The sequence below is a fragment of the Antechinus flavipes genome, chromosome 4, assembly GCF_016432865.1.
Source record: "Antechinus flavipes isolate AdamAnt ecotype Samford, QLD, Australia chromosome 4, AdamAnt_v2, whole genome shotgun sequence".
Taxonomy (NCBI): Eukaryota; Metazoa; Chordata; class Mammalia; order Dasyuromorphia; family Dasyuridae; genus Antechinus; species Antechinus flavipes.
Genome location: NC_067401.1, coordinates 26,827,675 through 26,845,269, shown reverse-complemented (window position 1 = coordinate 26,845,269; position 17,595 = coordinate 26,827,675). Strand labels below are relative to the sequence as shown.

The following is a 17,595-nucleotide window of genomic DNA, read 5'->3' as shown; positions in this document are numbered from 1 at the left end:
GAACACAGCCTGCCTGGCTCCCCAACCTGGTTATGGCAAGCTCATTGGGCAGCGATCCAGAGCCGGCTCCAGAAAGAAAAGGAGAGGACTCCAGCATTGGCTCAGCCCTGTAGCCTTTTATTAGGGCAGAAGTGTGGCCCCTTGGCCCAGTCCTGCTGTCGAGTCCCTTTCCCAGCCTCCCCTCCCAGCGCCCCCCATTCCCCCACGGAGACCTCAGGAATTCGAGGTGCCAGAGCCAGGTTTGACGTTCTCATACTGGGGCTCCTCGACCTCCTTTTCAGCCTCCTCCAGCTCAGAAAGCGCGTCCCCTGCAGCTGCTTCCGCGGTGCCCCCCTTGGCGCCATCGTCCCCGAGCCCGCCGGTGGTCTCCTGGCTGCCTTCGCCGGGTGCTGGCGTTTCACAGGGCTCCGGGCACCGAGCTGAGTCGGGGCTGGGGCCGGGAGAGGGGACCAGGGTGCCCTTATCCCGGCCCAGGGCCCGGCGAGGAGGCTTGGGAATGCCGCCCTTGGTCTTGGCCTCCGCCCGGCCCTTCTGGAAGCTGCCAAAGCGTCGCAGGACCGCCCGCACGGGCCCCTCGGCTCCCTTGGGAGTCCCTGCTAACATGTAGATGGTGGTCACAGGGCCCGGGCTCCCCCTGTTACCGCTCTCGATGGCCTCTACCCTCTGGGCCACAGTCCTGCCCCCGAGAGGAAGCTTGCGGTGGTCAGCGGACACATCCCCCTGGGCAGCAGCAGCGCCGGGAGGCTCTTGGGAACCAGACTGAGGGTCCTCTGGCTCCGGAGCACCCGGAGGCCCCTCAGCCTCCTGCCCCTCAGCTTGGGCCTGGGCTGGCCGGGATAGCCGCTTGGGCTTCCTCGAGGGGCTGGCCAGCTCCCCGGAGTCCTGGGAGTTCTGGGGCCCGAACTTGGTTCCTTCAGCAAAGGAGACGGAGGGCCGCTTGGCTCGGGCCAGGCTGGAAGTTCGTGGGATGGCAAAAGGCGTGGAAGGCTCCTCTGGTGCAGAGAGAGCTTTTCCTGCCTCACGGGCCTCTCGCAGTTCCTCGTCTGTGAAAGGATGATGGCTAAGGGGGGAAGGAAGGGAGACCCGGACCCCAGCCCCCTCTACCCCCGACGGCCTCTTTTCCTTGCTTCTCCTACCCCCGTTTCTTTCCCTATCTCACATTAGAGAATTCTGTCCCAACCTCAAGCTTAACACAGGCCCCGGAGAAGGGGAGGAGAAGAAACTAGGGGGGAAAGGGGTGGAGGGAGGGGGGGCCGAGCCGGGGGCAGGGGGGCCGTACCTTGTGGGGGGGGCACGCAGTAAGCCGGCCCCTCATCCTCTTCCCCAGAGTCGGGGTCGGAGGAGAAGGAGTCATCGGAGGCCCAGCCAGCAGACGGGGGCTCAATGAAGCTGTGATTGAAGGGGATCTCGGCGTCGTGGTGGGACACTGTGGGGAGAGCCGGGTGAGCAGGCCAGCGGGGAGCACCTTCCCCACCCGGGCCCCTCCCTGCGGGGCCCTCCTACCTGTGACCCGGGGCAGCTTGTGATTGCTGAGAGAGCCACAGGGCAGCGCCGAGCCCAGGCTGCTCAGGGCCCCCCTGACCTGCAGCTTGACTCGGGACACAGCAGCCCCGTCCCTGGCCGGCCTGAGGACAGAGAGAGGAAGGTCGGACGGAGAAAGCCCGGCTGGGAACGGTCCTGGAAAACGACGTTCCCTCCCTCCCAATAACTCGCAGAGTCCGTTGGGGAAAGCTCTTATCCTTTCCTTCCATGCTCAAAAACCTTCAATGGCTCCCACTCCTTCTGGGAGAAAGCCCCTCGCCATTCGAAGCTTTCCCAGCCTCCCCCCAGTGGCTCCCCGGAGGAAGCCGGTGCAGCTCTGAACCTCTGTGCTGTCCCTGCCTCCCAGAGCGCCGCCTCCTGCCAGTCGGGCCCCTCCGTGATCGGAGCTCCGTCTGTCTGGGCTCCCAGGGGGCTTGGCTGACACCCTCGCCGACTTCTCCTACTCTGGCCCAGGGCAGGGAAGGGATTTTCCTTCCTCTGGTGGTTCTCTGGCTCTTCTTCTATTAGTGGCCTGGCTTCCTATGTCCTAGTGTCTCCTTCGGGGCCTCTCTGCCTGAACCATAAATGGGAATCCCAGAAATGGGATCAGGGGTGCTGGGCTCTGGTTCCCGCTCCAGCCAGAATTGGCCGTATCACCTTGGACAGGTCACAGGCCCTTTATCTGTAAAACAGAGCAAATGACTCCGGCCTCCCTCGCAGGGTTTGGGGGAGCTTAAAACGGCAGACGAGGTGTAATCCTGTCTTGAGAAAGGGAAAAAACCTCATTCTCCAAGTTCCATGGCACCTAAGTGTTGCCCACTCAGCCTTGGGCCCCCCTCCCACAGAATCACCTAGAGCGATAGCTAGAGTTGGAAATCTCAGGGTCCATCTAGCCTAATTCCCCCTCACTTTGCATATGGGGAAACTGAGGCACAAGGCCATGACCCGACTTGTGTAAAATGATAGCGAATGAGCCCCAGAGGGAGAGTTTGGACTCCTGTCATTGGCTTTTACTCTACCAATTCCCCTTGGGAATCCCTGTCCTTGGCTAACACTTATTGGATTAGGGGGCAGTTCTTTCTGAGCCTCAGTTTCTCATCTGTAAAATGGAGATAGTCTTAATGATAGTCCTTTCTTATCTCACTGGGCAATTGTGAGGGAAGTGCCCCATGCTCCCTAAAGCCAATCGAGAGAATTTCTAATCTCTCTTCTCTGGGAGAGTCTGGGGCTTTGCCCTTCCCTCTGCCCAGGGGCTTCTGGCTGGGCCTCCTGGGCCTAGAGCACCCACCCCAGAGCACGAGTCCCCCCTCACTGGTACTGAGGGCTCTCGAATGCAGGCCCTTTGCTTTGGGAAGGGAAAGGGAACCCTCCCAGCAAGCTCCTGGAGACTCTGGCCCCCAAGGGGCTCCATCTTCCCCTTCCCAGGGAGCTGGGAGTTTCAGTTCCTTAAGTAAAGGAAGGCAGGTAGAGTTTTAGCGAGACGTGGATCACAAGGGGGGCCCTTGCCCTGGAAGGGCCTTTGGGTGAGATCTGGAACGTTCTCTCCAGTCCCTCATCCTCTTCCCCAGAGTCGGGGAATTCTCTGGCTCCTAACGGGGCTGTTCCTTACTCCGTATTGTCTGGCTTCTCTTCTCCTCTTTATACTCTTTTCTCCTCCTCATTTCCTTTCCCAGGGTCCTGGATCCTAACCGGCATCTCCCCCCTGCAGGGCCCTCCCCCACCCAGGTGCACCAGGAGCCCTGGCAGTGATCAACCCTGGGGGGACGTGTGCAAGACCTGTCCTTGGGGTCGGGCTGAGCCGCCCAGCAGCAGCAGGAGACGCAGGCCACGACAGCCAGCAGCAGCAGCAGCAGCGGGACCAGGATGCCGGCCAGGAGGGCGCCCTGGCCCTGGAACCCTTTGGGGAAGAAGACACCGTTGGGAGGGGGAAGGGGCGAATCTGTGAGGTCCCTAACTCCTCTGATCTGGCAGCAGCCGACTCATGCCCTTTGGTTTCCCTCTGGGTCCCTAGTCACACCTGTTCCCCCTCCCTCCTAGAGAGCAAGGAGACTCCAGTTTCCTGCTCTCCCCCTTTACCCCTTCCCTTATCTCCCAATTAAAGACCCAGAATTTCATAAATAAAGGGAATCCAATTGCCTCCTTAGGACTGAATATCTGCCTGTGATACAGAGCTTTAAGAAAAAGAATTCAGCTGGGATGGAGCTGTGATCTCAGTTGATTCTCACCACGCCCTGGGAGCAAGATGCTTTTATTCCCATTTTACAGAAGAGGTGAGTCTCCTTTTACCACTAATTATTCTGGCTAATTCTCTGCAGTAGCAAGTCTTGTAAATGCCCTTAAGTTCTAGCACCCTATAGCAAAGCCCCAGTTGCCCCACTCTAGTTATTGATGACAGTCTGGGCTCAAAGCCTTGAAAACGTGGATACCTTCCACACCCTGGAGGGTGGACTTTAATCCTTCCCCTTTTAGAACCTAGAAATGGGGCTCATTATGGGGGGGAGAAGAATACAGCAAGTCTGCCTTCTGTTCTAGAATCTACCCATTTTCTTCAAAGCTCACCGCCTCCAGAGCCTTCCCTGACTGCTCTCCTCCAATTAAATTATTTCCCCCCAATCCCTATATAATACCTACAGTTTATATATACGATTAAGATATATTATGTATATATATTTCCCCCCTGCGAAGGTCTGAAAAGTAAATAGTAAATATCTGAGGTGGGATTTGGATCCAAATCTTCAGACCTCAGGGGAAATCCCACCCTCTGCAAGATGCCTTTCCAATTACTCCTTTTTTCCCCCTGAGGCAATTGTGACTTGCCCAGGGTCACACCGATATAAGATTTGAACTGGGGTCCTCCTGACATCAGGAGGGCTGGTGCTCCTGCGCCACCTAGCTGCCTCTTCCAATTACTCCTCATAGTCAATGTTCCTCCTGAATCCTTTGGGGCCAGCTCCAGTTCATCCTGTATGGAACTTCTTGGTACATGGTTGTTTGCATGCTGTCTCCCTTCCCACCCACATTAAACCGCACTCCTTGACAGCAGGAGATATTTTTGTTTTTTTTTTTTTTTGAATCCCCAGCACTTTGTACACAGTAGATGTTTAATAAATGCTCATTGACTTGCCTTGACTTAGTGACTCCAAGTTGGTCTATTCAGTGCATTAGAGATTGTCAAATGGACCCTTTATAATCTTCAAAAAGAATGATCGAGAGCCCCACCCACTGAAAGCTTTCACTTATGGGGGTTATTATATCTGAAAGGTATGATGGTAAATATTTAACAACCAGCTCTCTGAATATAAGAGTATCCACTTTTTAAGTTTCATTTGCATAATCGACACTTTCTCTATCACTTTCCTAAGCCTAGACAATAAAGACAACAAATCCAGGCCTCTTTTACTGTAGCCTTTGCTTACTTCTGAGATGTAAATGCTCGACTTGAAAATTGAACAAATGGCTCTTGAGAGCCAGTGGGAGCTAGTTCCAGCATGCTCTTGTATAACATATGTCCCTATTGCTGTATTAGGAATATAGAAGTTGTCCTAAAGATAGTTTTGACATCACAGACCCCCCTGAAAGGGTCTTGGAGGTCCCCAGGATCCCAGAGCACACTTTGAGAACCAGGCTGCCTCCCTCCCACAGTTTACTCTTCAGTTAGACACTGTTTCTACTGATGCTCTCATTTCTCTGTGGGTTTGTCTTCGTTCCTCGAAGCGACCATAAGGTCACGTGGGACGGGGACAGCAGTTCTTACAGCATTTGATAGGGGAAGGATGGGGACAGCAGTTCTTACAGCATTTGACAGGGGAAGGGCAGTATGGGTAGGGTATAGCATTTGAAGATTCTGAATCCTACTTTAGACACTTCACTTGGTGTGTGTCCGCTAAACTTTTCTGAGACTCAGTTCCCTCATCTGTGAAATGGGGTTGATAGTAGTCACCTTCCAGGATCCAGTGAGGATCCTGTGAGATCATTTCCATAAAAGGTTTCTGGCAGTTTCAAAGGGTGATATAAATTGCCCCCCTTCCCTGGTCCCCGGCCAGCACAAGACTGGGATGCATAAGAGCTAGAAGGAATCCAAGAGATCATCTAGCCCGATCCACACCTTCTGCTTTACAGAGAAGGAAACTGAGGCATAAAAAGGCATTGACTCCCCTAGGGTCGTCCAGGGAGGAACTGGACATAATATAATTCTAGCATGATATAAGTATTAGAGCTTGGCCCACACGGACTAGCAGAAAGGGTCCCAGCGTTAGAATTGTGGGACCTTGATTCAGTTTCCCCTCAGGCCCATCATGCTTCCCTCCCTGGGCTAGCTGGCTCTGAGGTCCCCCCAGCGCCGAAAAGTAAATGGAATTACTGCTCCCCTAGACAAGGGAAGTGGGTCTGACATCCCGTGTCTGGTTATGAAGCGCTTCTCAGAAGCAGCTAAGATGTCACAGGGAGAACCGTAGGCTTACAGAAAGTCCTGTATTAGACTGTTATTGATTGTGTGACCCTGGGTGAATCTTACCTCTCTTTGCCTCAGTTTCTCCATCTGCAAAATGGGGCTAATAATAGCACCTCCTCCCCAAGGTTGTGAAAATCCCAGAGTCCTACATAAATGCTAGCTTATTATTCCTCCCAGCTCTTGAGAAGGAGGCCAACCGCTCTTTTCTCCCTTCCCCCGTGCCAGTCTTACCGAGTTCACAGGTCCCAGAGGCGGGGTGGCAGGGCCCCTCTGGGCACGGGCAGGGGGAAGAACAGTTGACTCCGTAGAAGCCGACGGGGCAGGAGGCATTGCAGCTGTAGTGGAAGAGGAGGAAGGAGCTTTCAGATGGGCAGCCAGAGAGGGCATCTCTGGGCCCGGCTCCCCTGTCCTGCCCATCTCACCTGGGCCCCCAGTAGCCCAACCTGCAGATACAATCTCCAGTCACAGCATCGCAGGTGCCCTCGACACAGGGAGGGCACAGTGACCCACAGGCCTCCCCAAAGGTGCCGGGAGCGCAGGGCTCTTCACACCTGGGGAGAGATGGAACCCCAAGGTCAGAGAGCGAGAGCTGGGGGCGCCTCAGAGGCCTTCAGCTTCCACCCTTTTGCAGATGAGGAAACTGAGGCAGAGCTAGAACTAAAGTTACTTGCCAAGGGTCTCATAGCTATTAACTGGCTGAGACAGGACTTGAACTCAGGCTTTCCTAACTCCAAGGCTAGCACGCCGTCTACTCAACCAAAGCCCCCCCCTCATGTGTCCCACTTCTCTGGATCCTTAGGTGAGTCGATCTGCTCCATTACAGGCAGGTGGGGGACAGTGGAGATGAAGGGGGGACTCCCCTCAGGAGGAAGTTGTCAGAGGACCTACATTTGGTCCTGTCCTGCCCAGTCTTAGGGGCATCTATAAGGGCATCTCTTACCTGGGCCCTGTCAGGCCTGGGTCACAGTGTTGGCAGTGCCCACTCTCTGGCTGGCAAGCCTCACCTTGCCGACACTGGGGGCAGAGCTGCCCACACTTCTCCCCGTGGGTGCCCGGTGGGCACGGCTGATCGCAGTGAGTTCCGTTCCAGCCGGGCTCGCAGGCCAGACAGGCCCCCGTATCAGGAGAGCAGGGCTGGTTGTGTCTGCAGTGGCCACAGCTGGGGGGCAGAGGAGGGGAAAGGGAAGGGGGGAATTGTAGACGCGGGAGATTTCCCAGCCTGCCCCGCTTCGCAGGCCCCCCACTGCCCTGCACAAGCCTGTCTGCTCCCCCTCTGCCCTGGTCCCGCTCTCACCCCCTCCTGTCTCGAGCCACTGGGGGATGCGCCATTAAATCACAGTGTACGAATGCTAAGGAAATAAAATCTCCTTGCCATAAGAAATGACAAAAGGGATGCTCTTCAGAGGCGTAAACTGAGGTAAGAATGGGCAAAGCCCGGAGAAACACTTATACCATAAGCACAATGAAAACCCGAAGACCTCGGCCTGTCAGCCAGGCCCGTCTAACAGGTGGAATCAAGGGAAATCGGGCCCAGACCAATAGGAGAATGCCTTTTGTTTGAGCGGGCATTTGTTGCAAGAATTGCTGTTTTTTGAGGTGCCGGGAGGAAGGAAGGAGAGAAACTAAATGCTTGTCGACTGGAAAAATAAAAGATCCTGGGAAAAGACCCCAAGGACTGGAGAAGCTGAGGCGAGATTTTTGTTCGGAAATGAGCTTGGATGGAAAGAACAATTTGCTAATTAACCTCAAAAATGGAGGAAGAACCCGGGACAAATACCGTCCTAATACCTGCCCCAGCGAGAGAGAAAACAGAAAGCGAATAGAGTCGCTTCTATTGCTGTTTACTGTCGTTTCTATTAAAATACTCCTTTTTTTTTCCTTTTAAAGTAGTCATTCAGCCTGCGACCTCTTGTCAGTGACAGGAAGCTCGCTACCTGTCGGGATGTCCAGGTCCTTTTAGACAGACCATCCTTAAACCTCTTCCCAGTGAAGCTTCTCTCTGTCCCGGGATCTCTCCTCAATAAGAATTTCTTAAATGTGCTATGGGCCAAACACTGTGCTAAGGGAACGAAAGGAAAGGCGAAAGTCCGTCCCTGCCGTCGAGGAACAGAGCGGGGAAGGCAACGGGCAAAGCGCTAAGTGCAGACATTTCAGGCGAAGCTCGGCTGCTGAGGGAACAGGGGAGTCCGGTGGCTGTGGCCAGTTCCCCTTCTGTCCCTTCCTCTCCCCCTCCCCCTCCCTCTGACCTCCTCCCCCTGCTCTGGGTGCTCCTCCCGGAGGGCCCCTCCCCCCTTCTCCCCTCCCAGCCCCCCCTCCCCGCTCCTCACCTGCTCTGGCACTGGACCCCGTAGCGGCCCGGGGGGCAGGGCTGCTCGCAGAAGGGGCCCTGGTAGCCGGCGTGGCAGCCGCAGTGCCCGCTGGCGGGGTTGCAGTGGCCGTGGCGGCAGGTGCAGCGCTGCTGGCACTCGGGGCCCCACCAGCCCGTGCGGCAGACGCAGCGGCCCGTGCTCTGCTCGCAGGGGGAGTGATGGCAGGAGCAGCGGAAGCTGCAGCGCCGGCCCCACCAGCCCGGCTCGCAGCGGCAGGCCCCGGTGCCCTGGTCGCAGCCCAGGGAGGAGGAGCTGCACTGGCAGGCCTTGCGGCACGTGGCGGTCCACCAGCCGGGCTCGCAGCGGCAGGCCCCCGTCAGGGGGTTGCAGTGCCCGTGGGGGCCGCACGGACACAGGAACTGGCAGTCGGTGCCCCAGCGGTCGCTGTTGCAGGTGCACCGGCCGGTGGCGGCGTCGCACTGCCCGTGGGGGTGGCAGGGGCAGCTCTCCCGGCAGTCGGGGCCCCAGTACTGGCCGGGGCAGCCTAGGACAGAGACGGGCCTGGGTCGGGCGGAGCCGACGGGGAGGCGCCCGACCCCCAGGGCCCGGGGAGTCACGGATCACGTTAGGAGCGGAAGGGACCCCCCAGCCCGGCCAGTCCGGTCCTTTAACAGACAAGGAAACTGAGGCCGGAGAAGTTACGTTTCTGAGGGAAGAGATCCAAGCCCCTTCGTCCCGAGGCCCTCCTGGAGCGCCAGCTCTTCCCTCCCGAAGCTTCACGGCGCCCACCCCTTCACCACCATCGCCCTCCATTTCACAGCGGGGGAACCGACGGGGCAGCCGCCGTCCCGGAGCCGCCCCGGAGGCGCCTAGGAGGAGAGCCGGGCGGCTTCTGGGCCGCTGCCGCCTGGGACCAGCGCCCTCCCAGCCGCGATCCCTCCGCGGAGGATTCCCCTTCTCGTGGAAGGAGAGCCCGTGTCTGCCCCTCCCCCAGAGGGAAGGAGCAGGGTATCCATCCGTCACCCCAAGCTCAGCGCGGGCCTGCGGGCTCCTGGGCCAGACCGGCTGCCATTGCCCTTCGAGGCCTTCCCTCTCCAGGCTGATTCATCCCTGTCACCTTGACCTCCTATCCCCGCCATCTCTGCCTCCCAATTCCTGGTGACTCAGATCTTGAATACCCTCCCAAGTGTGACCCCTGCTGGTGCTTCCTCCCCCGCCCTTTCTAGCCCCCTGGTCTGACTGAGCGGCCCCCCTCCCCCGCTGCCGGGGTCCGGAGCCTTTCCCCCCCTCCAGAGCCCTCTCCCTCTCCCGCCCTGGCCCCCGCCCCGGCCGCCCCAGTGACTCACGGGAGCTGCACTGGGCCCCGAAGAAGCCAGGCTTGCAGCGGCAGAGTCCGGGTTTCACACACACCTCCTCTTCCCCGCAGGCATCGGGCCCCTCACAGATGGCTGCAAGGCAGGCCTGGTCAGACAAGCTGGACGGGGAGGGAAGCAGGGGGAGAACATCCCGGGTCCTCGGTCCCTACTTGGGCCAGGGGGACCCTCGCCTTCCCACTTGGTACCAGCATCAGCAAAGTCTTAGGGCCTTAATAAGCTTGCTGACTGACTGGTGTCCCGTAAAGGGGTCAGACACCGGTAAAGGGGTTTATGTAACCTGGGAGAGGGTAAACTGAGGCCAGTAGGATGGGGCCCCAGCCAAGGAGACAAGGGCGGGACCTTGGAGTTGGGGGTCCTGAGGGGTAACAACTATTCTCTCTCACACTCAGGAGGACTCTTCTCCCAGTGTGGGCCAGCCCCGGCCCCGGCCCCGCTACTCACGGGCTGTGCACTCGCGGCCCTCCTGCCTCCAGCCTGGGCAGCACACAGATCCAGCAGAGCTAGTGGGCAGAGACAGGGATGGGGGGGGGGGGGACAATGGCCAAATCAGGGGCCTGGAAGGCTGGCATGGCTATTTTGTCTCTGGTCACAGAGAGCACGGGGCTCCGAGGAGTGGCCTTTCGGCCTGGTCATCCAGGAAACCCTGGGTCTCGCAGCCAAGAGCCACACATGGCGCCTCCAGTCATTTCCACATTTCCAGCCCCCCAATAATCAGTCTGGTTGTGGGTCTTCACAGACTAATCTTGAAGCAGACCCCCCAGTCACTCACCCCATCACTACACAGGGCCTTCCAGAAACAACTGCAGGTTCCTTTCTCTGCCACATAGTCAGCAATCCCCCCCTTCCCACCTTCTCAACTGAGCCCTCCAAGTTCCCTCCCTCCTCCCGATCCCCAACATCATTGCCCCCCTTTGCCCATTCCCCTCCTCCTCCAGCTCGAAAGCTCCTTCCCCCACTGACCCAAACACCAACCTCACTCTCCTCCTGCTAGCACCCTCCCTCCCAGCAGCCCCCGGCCCCCGTGATCCTCCCCACGAACCTTCCATCTTGGCAGACGTGCCTCCCCAGAGGATCCAGCTCCAGCTCCCCCAAGACCCCCCGAACCCAGAGCAGTAGCAGCGGCCACGGCCCCATAGCGGCCAGTGCTGACTCCGGTCGTCTAACTCTGCCCCCCCTTCTCGCTCCCATCCCCCTCCTTATTTCCTCCCAAGGCTTTTCCTGAGGAAGCTGCCAACGGGGCCCTCCCTCCCCGGCGTGAGGGGTGGGAACAATGAAACAGCGGGGCTTCCCTGGGGGGAGGAAAGTGACGGGACTGGAGCCTCTGGTGGGAGTGGGGGGCTCACCTGGGGAGTCAGGCAGGGAGGCTCTGAGGCCTGAGAGAAATAGAAGAGGGAACCCGTTCAATCCAACAGAGGAGTGAAAGAAGACGGGAAAAGGAAACCCCCTTTTTCCATAAGCTCTTCGAGGGCAGAAACAGACTGGGTTCTGGGCCCATAGTAGGGCCAGGCCTAGTTGGACCGACTCCTTGGACAGCTGGACGTCTATGGAGGGAACATCGAACTCGCCGTCAGACTATGGTGGATGTACTTTCGCTAAGCGGAGTCCTTTTTCTTATTTTTATTTGTGTTTACGAGGAATAGTTCTCTGGATGGGGGCGAGGGAGGGACACATTTCAAAACCAAGGGGATGAAAACCAAGAGGTACCAAAAATGTTTTAGAAAATTAAGTGAGAGCCCTGAAGTCAGCAGGACCCGAGTTCAAATCTGGCCTGAGACACTTAAATCTTCCTAGCTGTGTGACCCTGGGCAAGTCACTTAACCCCAATTACCTCAGGGGAAAAAATGAGCCTGGAAAAATTGATGCTGAGTGATGTGAGCAGAACCAGAATATTGTGCCCAGTAACAGCAAGATTGTGATGATCAGCTGTGATGGGCGGGGCTCTTCTCAACAATGAGGTGATTCAAGGCAATTCCAATATGATCCAGAGAGAATTATGAAGACTGAGTGAGGAACCAAGCATAATATTTTCACCTTTGTTTTTTATTTGCTTTTTCTTTCTTATGGATTTTCCCCTTTTGGTCTGACTTTTCTTGCATTGCATAAATGGAAATGCTTTTGTTTTTGTTTTTTTGGGGTTTTTTGCAGAGGCAATTAGAGTTAAGTGACTTGTCCAGGGTCACACAGCTAGGAATGGAAATGTGTTTTAAAGGATTGCATATATTTAATCTGTAAGATCGCTGCTTAGGTAGAAAGGGAGAAAAATTTGGTCTTACCAAAATGAATGCTGATATATTTCTACCATATTTAACATATATTGGACTACTTGCCCGCTAGGAGAAGGGGTGGGGAAAGGGGGTGGAAATTGGAACACAAGGTTTTGCAAGGGCTAATGTTGAAGAATTGTCCATGCATATGTTTTTTTTTTAATTTTATTTTATTTAATAATAACTTTGTATTGACAGAATCCATGCCAGGATAATTTTTACACGACATTATCCCTTGCAATCACTTATGTTTCGTTTTTTCCCCTCCCTCCCTCCTCCCCCTCCCCCCAGGATGGCAAGCAGTCCTATATATGTTAAATATGTTGCAGTATATCCTAGATACAATACATATTTGCAGAACCGAACAGTTCTCCCGCTGCACAGGGAGAATTGGATTCAGAAGGTAAAAATAACTCGGGAAGAAAATCAAAAATGCAAATAGTTCACATTCATTTCCCAGTGTTCCTTCTTTGGGTGTAGCTGTTTCTGTCCATCATTTCTCCAATGAAACTCAGTTAAGTCTCTTTGTCAGAGAAATCCACTTCCATCAGAATACCTCCTCATACGATATCGTTGTCGAAGTGTATAATGATCTCCTGGTTCTGCTCATCTCACTTAGCATCAGTCCATGTAGGTCTCTCCAAGCCTCTCTGTATTCATCCTGCTGGTCATTTCTTACAGAGCAATAATATTCCATAACATTCATATACCACAATTTACCCAGCCATTCTCCAATTGATGGGCATCCATTCATTTTCCAGTTTCTAGCCACTACAAACAGGGCTGCTACAAATATTTTGGCACATACAAGTCCCTTTCCCTTTTTTAGCATCTCTTTGGGGTATAAGCCCAATAGAAACACTGCTGGATCAAAGGGTACCATGCATATGTTTTGAAAAAAAAAAAGCTTTAATAAAGGGGGAAAAAAGAAAACGAATGTAGAAAACTATTTTCCATGTATTTGGAAAAATAAAACACTGTTGGGGAAAAAAGTTCAGGAAAATTTTAAAAAATTTTTAAATTAAATGAAGGTGTGTGTGTGGGGGGTGATATGAGAACTAAGGGAGAAGTGAGGCTGGGAGACACAGGAAAAGAAGGCCTGGGGCAGGAAGGGCAATGTTTGGACAAAAAAAGGGGTCTGGATTTTTCTTGTGTAGCAAGACAACTGTATAAATATGTATACATATATTGTACTTAACTTATATTTTAACCTATTTAACATATATGGGACTACCTCCCATCTGGGGGAAGGAGGGGAAAAGGTGGAACAAAAGGTTTTGCAGTTGTCAATGCTGAAAAATTACCCATGCCTATGTTCTGTCAATAAAAAGCTATAATTTAAAAAAAAAAAGAAAGAAAAAAAAAAAGAAAAGAAGGGTATTGAGGACGCTTTTCACCCCAAGGTAGGAGGGGAAGCATCATGGATGCGTGTGAATGCTACAGTGGGGGCCCCTCCCACCAAGGGGGAGTCTCAGGCTGTTGTTTCTTCCCTCCTCCTTCAGCCCAGAAAATTACTAGCTCTGGGTCTTAGGGAAAACTGAAGGGCAAATCTGCTTTCAGGTTAATAGTGAGTAACACCCCCCCCAACCCCCACCCCACCAAGTTCCAATGTCCATCCTGCCCCTCCTCCTCAACAAAATAGACCAAAGTGGGAAACAGACACATTTAAACAGGTCCCTGTTTAAGGCCTGAGACTACAAGACATGAAGCAATCGCTAGATCAGTCAGTCAGTCAACAGACATTTATTAGGCACTTGCTACACATGTCAAACATTCAAGGGTTAGGGATACATTCTACGAGCAGGGGCCTGGTCCGGCTGGGTGGTCACAGGGTCGCCCCAGAGGGCTCGGGGGGAGCTGGGGGAGGCTCCTCCTCTTCCTCCTTCAGCTCCCCCTGGGAGCAGGGGGGCTCCCCAGTTGGCGAGAGTTCCGCAGAGGGCTCTGGGCTCCCCCGATACCAAAGGCTGAAGCTAGGGGAGAGCCAAGAGCTTGTGTCATGAGCAAGGTCACAGGGGGCATCTCAGAAGACATCCGGACCAAGCCCCCCATGTTACAGGGCAGGAGACTGAGCCCAAACTCACTGAAGGTCACATCGAGGAAAGAAATGTACCATGGAATGGGAAACAAGACAAGAGTGCGGGGCAGGGAAGGCAAGCGGGCGAGAAGAGAAATAATAGAACGTTTGGGAGGAAGTCGCGTGAAACTGGAAAACTTTGGGGTGGGGAGGAAAGCCCTAATTGTCCCTCTGTGATTTTTAGCCGGGTGACCTCCTACTGAGGTTATCTCATCCCCCCCAACCCCAACGTACAAACTCCTGATTCTGGATTCAGGGGGTGCAGGTGGGCTTGCCCCATCCACATCAGAGCGGGGTAGCCATGAGGTCTCTTCATCTTCCTCCTCATCCTCATCCTCATCTTCACTGAGGCAGAAGAGAAAGGCTGAATGAGGGCCAGAGCCACTTACCTAGTTCAGTCCCCTTCCCCCCAGTCCCTCACCCATGTAAAGGTCTTTGACCTGCCTATTTCTGAGGGCCCAGTGCTCATCCCTGAAACACTGTAACACACACAGCACAAATGTTGTAAGGCTCAATTGTAAATCTGTAAAATGGGTCTAGCCCAGCTTGTATTGCCAGCAGTGCTGGAGAAGCACTTTGAAAACCAAATCTCCCGATATGATCTAAGCCTGCACTATTTATCAGTTAAGGTGTTCCTCCAGAGAAGGAAGATCTACATTCCCCAACTTTCCTCCCCCATCCCTGGAACAGCCCCCAGCCTGGATCTGGTGGAAACTGAATCAGGCCAGAGGAACTGGCTCATACTTCCCCATGTGTCTGTGTGACTTTTCTGGATGGTAGAACTGGGAAGAAGGGAGTTCAAATCCTGCCTTAGACATTGACTAGCTCTGTGACCTTGAGCAAGAGTGTTAACCCATTTCAGCCTCAGTTTCCTCATCTGTAAAATGGAGAGAATAGCAGCTGGCTCATACTGTTCTTGGGAGGATGAAATGAGATCATTGTAAAGGTCTTGGCAAATCTGAAGGCACCACAGAAATGCTAACCCATCACCATCCTCATCATTAAAATCTCTCTCAGCTTCAGCTTCCTTCTCTGTAAAATGGGGTATCTGAATGAGACAGCGCATGGAAAACGCTTCGTGAACCTTAATTCACAGACTGCCAGAGGCATCATTTTATACTGTGTGTGTGTGTGTAATGTTATATCATCATTATTCTTGTTAAGACACCTAACGGAGTTCCCATTTCCTTATCCATAAACGGGCTAATGATGCTACTTGCACCGCAGGAGGACCCTCTGACCCCTTGAAAATACTAATAAAAGTAAATGAATGCACTTGGGGATCCCCCCTCCAAAAAAGGGGGGGAGACTCCATAAAGTGGCAGAGCTGGTGAAGGGGTGGGGAGAGAGAACGCAGACCGCTCCGGAGGCCGGGCCGGGGGGCACCCCCGCTCGGGAAGGCCTCAGGCGGCCGCCGCGGCCACCCCTGCTTGCCCGGAGGGAGGCAGCCGGGCGGGAGCCCCTTGGGCGGGGAGGCGGCACGCCAGGCGGGGGAGGCCGGGCCGGCCCGGGCGGCCGCCTCACCTGCTCCCCGGCTCCTCCACGGTGCCCAGCATCTTGGCCTTGATCTTCCTCCTCTGTTTCTTCACAGCCGACTTCATGGCGGTGAGCAGGAGCCCCGGGACGCGCCGGTCAGCCAGCAGCTCCCTAGAAGCGGGAGAGAGCCGGGCCCGCAGGTCTCCAGCTGGCTCACTTCTGGCGGGGAGCCCCGGGGAGAAGCCGCCCCGGGGGCTGGGGAGCTGCGGGACCGGGGCCAGCCAAAGGAAGCCTGCGACTGCCCCCTACTGTGGGGTCCCTCCGTGACGTGAGGGAGCCCCAGCGGGAGGGACTTGCCGCGCGGTAGCAGACAGGGGGACTGAGGGCCCGCCTGGATCCGGAAGGCAGCAGGGGGGGCGGGGCGGGGTAACAGCAACCCGCTTCCCCCTGGGCACCGGGTGGGGGAGGAGCCCTGGGGGAGGGGGAGGAGCCCTGCCTGCCCCGCCTCCACCCACCGATGGTAATAATCGAGCTCTTCCTGCAGCAAGAACACGTTGGCTTTCAGCTCGTTGCGCTCCTGCAGGATCTGGCTGACCTCCTCTCTGCTGAAGCCGTCCTTCCCCGGGCCCCGGGGCGCAGCCTGAGGGGGGGCCGAGAGGAAAGGGGAGGGCCTCTGGGTCTCGCCGAGACGCGCCATCCCCACCGGCCCGACCTCCCGCCACTCCGGGGTGACGGCTGCGGGGGAACTAGGCAGCAGCTGGGGAGTGCCTGGGGGCAGAGGTCCCCGAGCCCCAAGCTTTCGGCAGCCCCGTCCCGGGCTCTTTGGGGGGAGTAAAGGACCAGGAAGGACGGAGCTGGCCCGCGCCAGCTGGCGAACAGCCCAAGTGGGAAACGGGGAGTGGAGCTCGGAGGCCTGGCCCTCTCCCACGCCCGGGTTGGGGAGAAGAGTGACTGGGGCCACACTCGCCTCCGCGCACGCCTCGGGCGCCTCCGGGGCCCCGGCCTGGGATGGCGCCCCCTCCGCCGCGGCTGCCCTCTGAAGCGCTGCCCGCAGCTGGACCTGCACGGCGGCCAGCTTGCATCGAAGCTCCCCGTTCACCCGCAGGAGTCTCTGCAGTTGCTCCTGCAACTGCGGGAGGGGCGGAGATGCGCTAGGTTCGTCTCGGGCCAGCCCGGTTCCCGCCCCGGAGCCTCGGCCGCCGCCCCCTGCCCTTCAGCCCCGCCCGGCCCCTCCCTCGGCTTCCCCCCACGCCCCGATCTCACCGCCTCCGCCTCCTGCCCCCGCAGCTGCAGCTCCCCTCTCTGCGCGCGGAGCTGGTCCCGCTGTCGGTCGATCACTTGCTTCAGCTGCCGCAGCAGGAGCCGCTCGTCTGGGGGACAAGGAGCTCGGGCTCAGGACTCACGGGGCCGCAACGCGCTCCCCCTCCCGCCTGCCCTGGCTCCCGGCGGCCTCTCACCCTGCGGACCGTCCCGCAGCCGCTCGCGGACTTCCTCGTTCTCGCTCCGCAGTTCTGGCTGAGGTCTCCTCGGGGCCCGGCCTCCCGTGCCCTCTCCCTCCTTTTTCCCCTCCTCTAGCTCGAGGGGCGCCCCCGCCGCCGCCCCCTCCAGCAGCTCCAGCGCCCGCACCACATGGGGTACCAGCCGAGCCACCGTTTCGGACCCGAAGCGGCTGGCGAGCCCCTGCAGCTCGGTGCCCAGGGCCCCGGCCAGCTGGTACACTACCTCCGGGCTGGGCCGGGCCGCCCCCGAAGGCTCCATGCAGGCCCGAACCCGGCCTAGGGCTGGGGCAAGAGGGCAATCCGCCCGGGCCCCCGGAAGCCCGACTCCGGAGTGCTGGGAAGACACGGCCCCGCCTCCGAGGCTGACAAGGTCAGCCCCCACCCCCCTTCCAGCCGAGGTCGCAGCGGCCTGAGCCAAGTGTCAGCCCGGGCTCCACCCCCGCCCTGGGCTGGGGAGGGCTCGGGGACTGGCGCCTAAAGGAGGGGAGGGCCCAGTGCCGGGGTCTGAAACCCCGATACATAAAGTGGGGCAGGAGACCCCCTTCAGACTTCTAGCCCTTGAGCAGAGCAGGGCTCGGGAGCGCCCTCATCACCCCGCCAAGGTGGGGCCATGAGGGGTGATGAGC

General features: G+C 56.7%; 2 protein-coding genes across 4 annotated transcripts; both read right to left on the bottom strand.

Moving 5' to 3' along the window:
* Positions 1-81: 81 nt before the first annotated feature.
* On the bottom strand, positions 82-10,808 carry SCARF1 (scavenger receptor class F member 1). The gene is made up of 11 exons (XM_051992183.1): positions 10,696-10,808; positions 10,098-10,156; positions 9,627-9,728; positions 8,299-8,824; positions 6,912-7,130; positions 6,394-6,522; positions 6,203-6,306; positions 3,298-3,418; positions 1,504-1,625; positions 1,280-1,426; positions 82-1,043 (listed from the first exon to the last, which is right to left on the bottom strand). Exons 1-11 carry the CDS (start codon positions 10,788-10,790, stop codon positions 214-216), a joined length of 2,454 nt encoding a protein of 817 aa, XP_051848143.1. The 5' UTR covers positions 10,791-10,808; the 3' UTR covers positions 82-213.
* A 2,839-nt stretch (positions 10,809-13,647) lies between these two features.
* Positions 13,648-17,574, bottom strand: RILP (Rab interacting lysosomal protein). 3 transcript variants are annotated; one of them, XM_051992181.1, is made up of 7 exons: positions 16,928-17,377; positions 16,734-16,840; positions 16,438-16,599; positions 15,986-16,110; positions 15,519-15,641; positions 14,229-14,339; positions 13,648-13,890 (listed from the first exon to the last, which is right to left on the bottom strand). In XM_051992181.1, exons 1-7 carry the CDS (start codon positions 17,226-17,228, stop codon positions 13,746-13,748), a joined length of 1,074 nt encoding a protein of 357 aa, XP_051848141.1. In that variant the 5' UTR covers positions 17,229-17,377; the 3' UTR covers positions 13,648-13,745. The 3 variants fall into 3 exon arrangements, with proteins under 3 accessions (XP_051848141.1, XP_051848139.1, XP_051848140.1); XM_051992179.1 differs by having other exon boundaries at positions 15,986-16,599; positions 16,928-17,381; XM_051992180.1 differs by lacking the exon at positions 13,648-13,890 and having other exon boundaries at positions 14,241-14,334; positions 15,986-16,599; positions 16,928-17,574.
* Positions 17,575-17,595: the final 21 nt, after the last annotated feature.